The sequence below is a fragment of the Oncorhynchus mykiss genome, chromosome 10 (genome assembly GCF_013265735.2).
Source record: "Oncorhynchus mykiss isolate Arlee chromosome 10, USDA_OmykA_1.1, whole genome shotgun sequence".
In the NCBI taxonomy this organism is placed as follows: domain Eukaryota; kingdom Metazoa; phylum Chordata; class Actinopteri; order Salmoniformes; family Salmonidae; genus Oncorhynchus; species Oncorhynchus mykiss.
In genome coordinates this window covers 5,959,670-5,971,621 of record NC_048574.1, presented here as the reverse complement: position 1 = coordinate 5,971,621, position 11,952 = coordinate 5,959,670, and the positions used below count along the sequence as shown (strand labels likewise).

At 38.9% G+C, this 11,952-nt stretch overlaps 1 protein-coding gene across 5 annotated transcripts; it reads left to right on the top strand.

Annotated features, from left to right (window-relative positions):
• Window positions 1-619: 619 nt before the first annotated feature.
• pitx1 (paired-like homeodomain 1) lies at window positions 620-11,385 on the top strand. 5 transcript variants are annotated; one of them, XM_021617367.2, is made up of 5 exons: window positions 620-778; window positions 1,858-1,912; window positions 6,852-7,004; window positions 8,272-8,474; window positions 10,148-11,385. In XM_021617367.2, exons 2-5 carry the CDS (start codon window positions 1,867-1,869, stop codon window positions 10,694-10,696), a joined length of 951 nt encoding a protein of 316 aa, XP_021473042.2. In that variant the 5' UTR covers window positions 620-778; window positions 1,858-1,866; the 3' UTR covers window positions 10,697-11,385. The 5 variants fall into 5 exon arrangements, with proteins under 5 accessions (XP_021473042.2, XP_021473044.2, XP_036845446.1 ...); XM_036989551.1 differs by lacking the exon at window positions 620-778 and adding an exon at window positions 1,575-1,769; XM_021617369.2 differs by lacking the exon at window positions 6,852-7,004 and having other exon boundaries at window positions 626-778.
• Window positions 11,386-11,952: the final 567 nt, after the last annotated feature.

Sequence of the window (11,952 nt, the reverse complement as noted above, 5' to 3'; positions counted from 1 at the left end):
ATGAAATTTTGCGTTTTGAACAAGTTTAAATCAAATGAAATAACGTATTTATCAGCGGTATATAGTGTGTGGTTTGAAACGGAGGGTAAATATTGTCTAATAGCGTTTGAATATGTGCAGCTGACAAATTAAGCTATTAAAAGCAATATGCGTATCTGCTCCAAGCATAATTGCTTTTAAGTGAGATGTGTGCTTTATTGAGGAATTCTAATGATCGCTATATGCCTACCCAAACCAAAAAACCTAAAACACATGTTTTATATTATTATTATTGTATTATCTTTCCAAAATTAATTGTAACTGCTTGCATAGGTTATATTGTTAGTGTCTCATAATATTTTGCCCAACATGTAGAGAAGACTACTATATAAAATACAAAGTAAAACCTCTTAAATATTTTCCCCCACGACGAAATGTCTAGCCTATATCTTCTTATTAACCATACATTTAAAAAATAAAATGTTACCCATACATTCCACTAAACATATTAATATTCAGAACCATTTGTTTACGCTGTTCTCAACCTTCCAAAAGACGGGTTTGCTTGAACATGGCATGGCATATGCGCATCCTGTATCGAGTTGCTGTCGAGGATTCGCTGGCGTGACGTCACCGAGACACGCGAAAGGTCTCCAGAAGAAAACCCCGAGCAACGCAGGGAAGCTATCAAAGCGCATATTTGGACACAGCATATGCCAGCAATTAAGTGGATATGTTTCACACCTGCATGTGGACATATTAACGACTCATTTTTTCTGTCTTTGCTGGGAATTAACTGGTGAGTAGGCTATTCGAGTTGTGTGGAAAATATATGCCTTTCAATGTGTTTACTATAAGAACGAACGATCAGGCTGTGAGCGTCTTGAGCGATATGCATGAGAGCGTTTGTGTTTGCGCGGCAGTTCTGTAGAGCAGACAGTTGTGTTTTACAAGAGGCATTAGATAGTCTGCGAGATCACTGAACATAACCATCCAAACGGTCTAGCAATAACGCAGTCTTAACACATTGGTGGACATGTGTAGCCTCTCCTGTCCTTGTCAAGTGGATACATCGAGGCTTCGAGTATTACGCATTGTCATGACATCGCTTTCAGGGTGGTTACCTGACTGTTGCAGAAGAACAACCTTGTCGGGGTATATAGGGTGTTGTTGGATATTGAAATAAAAATGTTAAATTTGATGATATTTTCATAAGTGCATGGATGAGAAGACTAGGCTATGTCTGTGTTTAGGCTATGACCGACTGAAAAATAACGATATCGCGTGAGAGGTACAACGATAGAAGAAAATGCGCCCTCACATCATTAGATGTAATACACATTTTTTAATTCTCAAAAGCCTCTTAGTGAATATATTTTGTGTACGTGCTCTTGAATATGTTACTAATCTGACATATCACAACTCATGTGTGTGAGTGTGTGTGTGTGTGTGTGTGAGTGAGTGACATCGGTGTGAAGAATGGGAACCATGTATTACGTCACGATTTATTATGGACATAAAGCGAGCAAAGGGATTCTTGAAGATAAGAGAGGTTGTGTGTATACATCACGATAAAGACTTTTAGGCAACGGTATCTCTGAACGAAAGGTCAACATTATTCCCATTGGTTAATAAGTGCCGCAAAAAAAAAGGACTCTATTAATTGAACGTTAAGTTGTGCACGCATTTCTTTCATTATATTTTCAAGTAGCCTAAGCAAAGGGGCAAGTGCGTGCACGCTATTCACTTGGACCAATATAGGCCTGTTTTATAATGATGTATCAATAGAGGTAAGAATGTCACAATGACGAACCTGTATAAAAGTGTATGATGTTGAATGCACCGTTGTTATTTTTTATTTTTTTTATTTTTTTTCAGGCATCTGGAATGGAACTTAATTTGTCAAAGAATGTAATCTCCTGCGGAGATTCAGGTACGCACGTTTCACTACTTCTTTCAGACTTTGGTAACAATTTACTGGTCAAACGTGGTTTATTATGCACTCATAAAGACTTGCTAAAGGCTAAATGAATGCATTGTCAGTGGACAAGCCGATTATAAACGAACACGGAGTTGAGAACCTATGCCTAGTTTGTATTTATTTTCATGCACCATTGGCAGCTTATAAATGCATAATCAAGCCTTTATTATGCCCGTAAGCTACATATTATATTTGTGTACGCTTCTTACATCTGAATAGTTCATGCTTCGTTATGAAGGATTTGTTATTTGCTTTGTTATACCTTATTACGCAAAAATATAGACTACTTTTATTGTTTGTCTAACCGTGGCTTAAATAAACTTGTTGAAACTATGTTGGGATAACAACATAAAAAAAAATAACAACGTTTAGAGATCTAGGATCCTTAATTGGTTTCTGTCGTGTATGTGTAATAAGGCGGTGAATGTGAAAAACGAATACCCTTTACTGATATTCCATATAAAAGGCTATTTGACACAGAGCTTTAACCTGTAGGCTATGCAAACCACACGAATACATTCAAACAGGCATTTTTGCTCATTTATGATCATTATATCCCATACTTAGTCTGTCCAATCTATAAGGTAACGCTGATCCTGGAATTGAATTAACGATGTCATTTGCATTTACGCAATCAACGGGTTAGGCTATATTTTATAAAGATATTGATCTTGTAGCCTATACGGATGAGGACTTAACTTTTTAATTGGCCTATGGACTGTTGAAGAGAACATGAGGCAATAGGTGATCTAACCTCAATCTACCGCAGGGTGGTTAGAGCGTTGGACTAGTAACCGGAAGGTTGCAAGTTCAAATCCCCGAGCTGACAAGGTTCTGCCACTGAACAGGCAGTCATTGAAAATAACAATTTGTTCATAACTGACTTGCCTAACTGACTTGCTTAAATAAAGGTAAAAAAAATACAAATAAAAGCTATTATGAACCAATAAGGTACAAAGTAGCCTCATTCGTGAGTGAAATGATGGAGACATTTCGACTGAAACACTTGTTCAGATGTCAGGGTGGTTATCGGGAACTGGTCACGCAGGCCTTTGACCAAGTTTCCACTGTAGATGGCCAAGATATGACGATCACTAAAGTAATAATGTTATTATATCCGTACCTTTTCCAATGACGCAGCCTGTCCAATTATATTCAAACCCCATGTATTTATTCCCTTTGAATCGAACGTCTGTTTTCGTTTCCCCTTCGGTAGTTTGTTTTGGGTACGACGAATAGAAGACGATAAAAACAACAACAAAAACACTAGGCCCTGCTTGAATTCCAGTTTTTTTTCTTGTTTTGTTTTGTTTGTGATGATTAACGACGGTCGTTGAGTTTATTTTCAGTCCTCCGAGAAAATATGACTGTTTATCTTGCCTCTACCCTGTAACCCGTCTTGGTGAAGGAATTAAAAACTTCTGTAAACCATCCGTTACGCAAGTGCCTTATATTTGAAAGCGCATTATCCGACCACGCCGAGCCAACAATGCCGCAGTCCAATATGAACGTTGAAAGACAAAATTGACATGATGGTCCTTCTTTCACCGTATATGCACGAGATCAGCAGATTAGCCCTATGACATAGATTGTCAAGGAGGTAACAGCACCAGTCCAGTCTCGCCTCTAACATACGAGCCAAAGCCCAAAGGGATGCTGACTACATCTCTGTTGGTCATTCACTATGACGAGCATCTTCATTTGGTTGTGTGTAATTGCACCAATTATGTCACCCCAAGAGCACTCTAATTGGGCTTTTTAGGTGCCCTCAAAACTATTACATAGTAGGAACCTACTACTTTAAGTAGTAGAGATTAGTTTGTCATTAGCTTACATGTCTTCATTCGCTGAGACGTTTGGTGTGGCAATGGTGTTTGCCCTTGATTTTATGTTCCTATCTCAGTTCTTCTCTATTACCAGGATCGAATCCTTTCCATCAACGTTCCAGTCAACTCGGGGGAGTTAAAACGCACTAGCAACATTAATTAAACATGTTTGGTTTGTATCTGGATTAGTTTAAATGCAGTTGACCAAGACACACTGCCAAGAGTGCATGAACCAATAAGGAAAGATCAAATGCAAAACCACTTCGTTGGTTTATATTATTCTAGCTTTTATATAAGGAATGGGTAGGCCTGCAGGCGTTATTTCGTGTAACAGCATGGCGTGCATTCAAGTGCTCCAGAAAACTCATTTTACAAAGCGGTTCAATAACATAAAAACAATATTACATTACTCTGGCGAGGAAACAGAAGAAATGAATGAAAAAAAAATAAAGTAATTGTTGAGAGGTTGCACAATTGCCTTCTGAAAGTCCCCGAAGGAAAGCTTTACAGTTCGACGGGGTTCTCATGTCAAAAGTTAATGTCATACAATGACCTAAAGCGCTTAGCATTGGCGGCGGCGACATGTCTAGGAGTCCGTGCACAGCGGAAGCTACATACGCTACCTGGCCAAAGTCATTATAATACTGCATTGTTATTGGGACCGTTTGGAAGTGTGGCGAATAAAACAGGACTACCATCAGATCAGAGTTACTAAATTTTTTAAATTGTTTTATTGACGATGGATGACAAAACGTTGAATCCATAAAATCATTCACAAAATAAATAATGAATGCAGATATAGGCCTAGGTTTTACGACAATCCAGGTTGACACAGGGAGGCGCGCCTTGCCTCGTCTTCATTCCTTTACATTTACTCGACTATCAACTTAAAAACGAGTTTGCATTGTTTTTTGCATATTGTGTTGATAACTACAATGACAGGTGATTGATAAATGGTGTTGATTTCCCAGTATTGTTTACTATTTCCTATGTATTGTAACATTTCGCTTAAAGGACAGACGAATACGTGCTGTTTATAGGCCAAGGCCAGGGGTCATCAACTAGATTCAGCCGCGGTACGATTTCTTTCTTGAGCGGATGGTCAGGGGACCGGAACATAATTACAAATAATTTGTAAACTGCAAATTGACCAAAAGAAGCCAAAACGGATATAGTATTTAACTAAAACAGAATCATGTCAAACATTGCTTACATTTTTATATGATCACAAACTGTATATCTCTCAATTATGAGTTGTAATACTTTGGAACAGACTTGCAGAATTTAAATAACTTGGAGCTGATTTGCTGGTGTTTTTAGAGTCTTTTATGGCCTAACATAAATACAAATACATTGGGGGTCAAATAAGGGCCGCCAGTTGGGGAACCCTGGCCTAGTCTATATAAAGGTTTTCTTTAAAAAAAAAGAAGTTATTTTTTATTTAAAATATATTGAACTGATTCACAGAAAATCAATTCAAGTGGCCGGGCTCGTGACTGTGTGATGTGACGTTTCATCTCAGTCATTTCTTACCAGCAGGCGACGCTGATTTACAGTTAGGCCTGTATGATTGTCCAAAATAGTCTAAACTCAAGCAACTCAACTCGATGCCATTATTTAGGCAATGTGTTTTTTTAATATCAAGTGACATAAGGCTAGCCTATCTGAATGCAAAATATCAATCGTTAGTTCCAACAAATGTAATAAAGTTAGAAACTGTCACGAGACGAATTTATGTGTAGAGGCCTATATGGCCTAGTGTATCTGTACGCCATAGGCCACCGTTACTGTTTATATTTTCGTTTATTTACATTATTTTATATTATAATTTCATTTTTTGGGGGGCTTTAATCCGCTGAGAAATGGTCATTCAGTGTAGTATTTAGAAGGACCAACTAAAAGATTGATAGTGCTGCCATTTTTCCCATTAACATCTTAAAACAAATAATTGCTTAAGACATAGCTGTGTAGTTAGTATATGCAAGTTGTTATAAAACTATAAATAATAGTTAAATCAAAGTTTACAAAATTAAAGCCTCAAATAAATATAAAGGTCCTACACGCATCATCATAATTTGTGGCCTACTTTATGCAGTCGTTTCTCATGAGGTTGTAATTTTCATAGTTCAGATTATTTGTCTTATCTTTGACAGTTTACAAGTAGCGAGAGATATGATTGTAAAGGCTACACGTGAAGATGCCTGAATCAGTGCAGTGACACGCGCGCGCGCGCGCGCACACACACACACACAAACACACCACTTCATTCTTTTGACACAAGGTCCACCTCACTTGCTTTTAATCCGTGATTGTTTAGAAGACCTGAAAAAAAAAGAGGTCATTAAAAGGGCCTCATCCATGAATTTATAGACTATTACGGTACATAGTACACTGCTGCTGCATTAAGCTTCTACCATATACATACTTAAGTATAAATTAGGTACTTTCCAATATATATTTGGCCTTGAAAATAACATGGGCAGGTCTATATGCAATGTTTATTCAGCTCCGTTCATATCCGAGACATACATTGTGTGCGTGTGTATATAAGCGCACCCAGCTGTCGGGCCGTTCCATTGCGCTCGAGCATATTTCAAACATGTCTGAATAAAGGGCCCATTTTCTTCCAAACTTTCCAATGCAACGCAACTCGCTGTTGCCTCATGCGCTCCCCTGAGATAAATCCCCACCAAAAATCCTCTCCTGCAGTCAGATTGAATGCTCTTTGTGGGTGGGAGGGACTCCTTATTTCGGGGAGGTTTTAACGCAGAAGATGGGTGGGTCACATCCCTTGGTTCTGCTGCGAGCGCTTCCATTCGGTCACACCGGGCATATCCGCACCAGCGGAAACTGAAAGCATAACGCACTGTCACTGCTGCGAGGAAAAGTGGGTTTGTTTATCCGGAGAATAAATTCGTGGAAATCTGTTTTAAAAAGTTTTTTTTTGTTGCAATGGCAAGTGTTTTGCTACGGATGGAAATCTAAGCATTCGTCTTGAAGATTGAGAAAGCTCGAATATACCGGATTGAATATTTATTTTTTAATACGGCATCACTCTTTTCAAGGTGGAATGAATTTGGACAGAATTGCAGAGACCGTGAGACCCCCACCGACGCGCGACATGCAGGCTTCTACGCTTCACTTGCCGAGAACTTCGAACAACACTCGAGAAACGTTAGAGAACTCAAGCAGCGAGTCATCCGATACTGAAATAGCAGGTACATTTACGGTGCAATAACATTGCATTAGGCCTACCTACTATCATTATCGCTAGGTATAATTAAAACACGGCTTTTCTTGTTAAACATTCTACTTATGTGCGTAAGGTTTTCGATAAAAGAAATGTAGATATGTAGCATGCAACGTGCCCAATGCGTTGAGTTTTAGCCTATGGTCTGTATATTTTAGTCCATGTGAAACAGCAGTCCCACTGTTAAAACAAACTACGTTTTTATTTGTAAAAACGTGCAGGAAAAAGTTCAGATTAGAATGTGAATTTTACCCAATATGTATGAATGGGAATTCTTCAGCGTCATATTATTAATTTCAGTGTTCATTTCCGTAGACTTAAATGTCGTGTCTAAAACGCTTTGCTGAAGTGCTTGCCTATATCACCGCTATTAAAACATTATCGAGCATATTATCAAATAAATACTTCGTCTTTTAACACTTTCCATAGGATAACAAGAAATAGCCTACGGGTTGATGAGTTTTCAAATCGCATTCTTCCTGCTGCAGGATGGTGTGTGTCTTCATCCCACCTCTTCATCAGCTGTAAACTATATCAATATCAATATATATATATATATATATGTCATACTAAAGAGATCACGAGACGTAGGCCTAAGGAGAATAGCTCTAGCCAATACAGTCAGCCATTAAAACATGGCGTTTTGTTTTGAACTGACCTCTCGTCTTAAAGTATTGCCCTTCTTACATCTAGCTATTTTCAAGGTATAAAAACAAAGGCGCTAACGTGTAAAGACAAGCATTGGCAAGATAATGGCCGTTGGATAAGACTGGACAAACGTTGCAACAAAAGGGAATGTTGGTTTATGCAGGTAGAGGCCGATAAATGTTTAATAGCGTTTCTAAAATAATCAATATTGAACCAGGAGCAAATCCGTAAATGTTTGACGACCACGAGCACGTGATACTTCTTGTGGTCTTTTTTAATAGGCTTTTGAAACTGGTCATTTACTTTAGTGATTTATAGACACTTCAAACACTGCTAGGATTATCCTGCCAGGTATGGCCTGTTATGCGTTTGTGCTGCAGAACTAAACTGTTTTTTGTAGTTTGTACAAAATTGTACATGCGTTTTTTTTGGGGGGCCTCTAAACTAATGAGTTGAGTTGGAATGAGATTGTACAGAACCACATGGGGGAGGGGCACCCCTCTATGTAAAAATGTAAGAAAGTCTGCCTCAGTATACGCTACATTACAATAACCATAATTTATATTTTTTTGGGGGGGGGTTCGCAGAAAAAGAGAGGATCATAGAACACAGAAGTGACGATGGCAACGCAGACGACCCGAAAAAGAAGAAAGCGAGGCGGCAGAGGACTCATTTCACCAGCCAGCAGCTGCAAGAGCTCGAAGCCACCTTTCAGAGGAATCGCTACCCGGACATGAGCACAAGAGAGGAGATAGCCGTGTGGACCAACCTCACCGAGGCCAGAGTCAGGGTAAGTCTCGAGACGCGGTGCGTAAAACGCGTGTAAAGTCTATTCAGAGGGAAACCATAAAGATGTGAATGAACGGATTCTACAGTGAAAACTTTTCAGTTGAAACTTGTTCGGGGTTTATTACTTTACTTCAAGCCTACACTCGAATATCACTTGGATGATTTCGTCGCAATAATTACCAATGATTACTAACGGTATGACGTGGAACTGACACCATAATTCTCCTCCCCCAAGCGTTTTAAAGTTGCTCATTGTAATCCCCACTCAAACTAACTGGTTCTCCCACCAATTACATTTTCGATAACATCTTTCGGGGGTGACAAATGAACACAAATGTATCCACATTTGGTGACTTTGCATCTACTATGTTTTAATAAGTATACCCTGTAGCCTGCACCCCTATACTGCGCCAATTCATTTATAAATATTTATTTCGGTAACAGTTTACTTACATATATTATTAGTGCTGTAATGTGTATTGTTCGACGACACTCCACTGTAGACGTGTTACTCCAGAAACCTTTTACAGCAGAAACATGTTTAGTGAAGTGCATTGAGTAATGTCCATACTTACTCTACATATACACCGTTCCTTCGAGTATAATTGCACAGTGGGTCTATTGGAAACCCCTTTTAGCCTAATTCAACCCAAACCCCCATAAACAAATCGGGTGTTTTTAATTGCAATATAGGCAAGAAACAAGATCGGCTTGAGTTTGTGTCCTATAGGCTTACAATTAGGCTAATGTTCATGTGTACATGTGTCAATATTTTCAAGACTACATATCCAAACGACAAAATGCACCCCCAGTTAGCAACAAGTAGACAGTATTTCAAAACCCAATAAGCGATGTTTATTTCAGTTTTTCGATGGCTAGAAGATCATATTACTATTATCCACAGCCTACGGTCTGTATAATAGTTTTTTATTTTATTTTAAGAGGGTCACAAACTCTTATTGACCCCCAATTGCAGTCGATTATCATACTGTATCGTTAACTTTATAAGCCAACAGTACGGAATTACCCACACACTCAATAGAGGCATAACATCAGATGTTTTAATTCAATGGTCTTGCGGAAGGGCCGAGCAACAAAAAAAAACGTGTTGATAATACAACTGCTGATAATAATGAATGTGATAATTCGACTAGTAGCATTAGTTAATATGCCTAAAATCTGGTTTATTTTGAGACATAGGCCTACAGCTAAAAGACAATGACGAGAAGACGTTTCTAAATATATACCCACCGATGGGTTCTAAACCTATGCCATCCAAAACGTTAACGTCTTTATAGACAATTTATCAGTAGCCTACAACCGTGTGTCCCGGAACATAGCCGCGCCCCCCCCCCCCCCCCCCCCCCCCAAAAAAAAAACGGGAAAAAAAATCTATAAATTATGTTTTTAAATATATAATACACCGGATGTTTCCATGGTAAAGTATTTACGAGGTGTTTCTTATTAGACAAACAGAGCCAATTTTGTCAATATTGATATTCTAGGTTTTCCATCATTCATAGGCTCGTTAGGCCTAGCTATACATTTTAAATCGGACTGTTATGGATTGTATTGTGCATGTGGCAAATAATAATACAACTATTATTATCATATTAAATTAAATTATTGTTATAGATATGTTGAATACATCTTTTTTTCTTCTTTTATATTTAGGTGTGGTTCAAAAATCGCAGGGCCAAGTGGAGGAAGCGTGAACGCAACCAGCAAATGGACCTGTGCAAGAACAGCTACCTGCCCCAGTTCAGTGGCCTCATGCAGCCCTACGACGACATGTATCCCGCCTATACCTACAATAACTGGACGAACAAAGGACTGACACCGGCCCCTCTGTCCACAAAGAACTTCACCTTTTTCAACTCAATGAGCCCACTCACATCCCAGTCAATGTTCTCGGCTCCTAACTCCATCTCTTCTATGACTATGTCCGGAGGTATGGGCCACTCCGCTGTACCGGGGATGCCGACTGCGGGCCTGAACAACATCAGTAATCTTAACGGCATCGGCACCTCTACAATGAACTCAGCCATGTCCTCCTCCGCCTGTCCGTATGGACCTCCCGGTTCCCCTTACAGCGTATACAGAGACACATGTAACTCTAGCCTGGCGACTCTGAGACTGAAATCAAAACAGCATCCAACCTTTGGATACAGCGGGTTGCAAAGTCCCGGGTCTAGCCTTAACGCCTGCCAATACAACAGTTGACCGATCAGCCGCGATGAAAATAATTTGCCGACAGCTGTGGGTCTAGAAGGCCTACCTGCGAATGGGGCGAAAGACAACTAAACTGGATTAGTTGCAATCATTTTTTCAAATGGATTATGCGGGTTGTATGTGTTTACCATTGAACTTGCACAACAATTTAAATGTTTTTTTTGTTTTATAAAGTGATGAAGACGTGTTACATTGCAACATTGAACATAAGAAACAGACAAAGGAACATCTGTGTATTTTCGCTTGCTTGCTTTGAGGACTCAAAAGAATTTAAAACGTGGCTTGTATACTCCTGGTCTTGGATTGGGAACAAAAAGTGCAACAAAAAGGCGTATCCAGACTCGGTAGAAAAACAATTATATTGTACATAGCTTATATTGCTCATGTGTGCTTTACCGTCTTTGCAGGGGGTGCCACGGGCCCGGTTAAATGTGTCATTTCTTTTTTTTTTAGCGTGAGTGTCATTTTTATAGCCTGCTTTTGTCTGGAGTATTTTCTAATTTTTACGTGCTGAAAATAGAAATCCCGCATGCTTTAACTTCAGTGCAACGTGTTTTGTACTTGTTGATAATTATGTGAGATAAAGCAAAGTCCATTATACTGTATACAAAAAGGTGATTGAAAAGTAACTTCATGTGTTTATGATCTGTTTGAATACAATAAAAGCAGATAGTAGTTTATTTCAGGTATCTATTTAATAAAAGGGAAAAGGTATAAACGAACACAAACATTTTCCAAGTTTATGGAATAAAATGGGAGTTCGAAGTATTATTTTTATTTAATCTTTATTTTGTCAGGGAGTCATGACTCATGCTAGTAAATAGCCCATGCTAGTAAATAGCCCATGCTAGTAAATAGCCTATGCTAGTAAATAGCCAATACCGGCTTAGAATACATTATTTAATTGATGACAACTCAGACCAATCTTGACCAGTTAACATCCATATTCTGCCAGTCAATGAGCATTCCGAAGATTGCGTCTGTGTTTTTCGTTCGACTGGATATTTCACATTACAGATCTTATTATGTTGACAACGCGTTGTGGTTTGAATGATGTGGGCTGAACCACAGATGAGAAGCAGGCTACTGCAAGAGCATTTAGACCAGGCAACTCCTTTAAGTAATCAAACTCGCTATGATGAAAAGCTGAGACTTGCTACTGGCGAGCGACTTGGCATTTTCCCTCCATTCCAGCTTGGTTTCTTCATCACTTATTTTTGAGCTTAGGCTATTCGTTTTTAGACTCG

Excerpts from the sequence above, each read along its gene's own strand:
- pitx1 (XM_021617367.2), top strand. The coding sequence starts at position 1,867 with ATGGAACTTAATTTGTCAAAGAATGTAATCTCCTGCGGAGATTCAG. Across the intron at positions 1,913-6,851 it reads AATCTCCTGCGGAGATTCAG|GTGGAATGAATTTGGACAGA; the intron begins GTACGCACGTTT and ends ACTCTTTTCAAG. Across the intron at positions 7,005-8,271 it reads ATCCGATACTGAAATAGCAG|AAAAAGAGAGGATCATAGAA; the intron begins GTACATTTACGG and ends GGGGGTTCGCAG.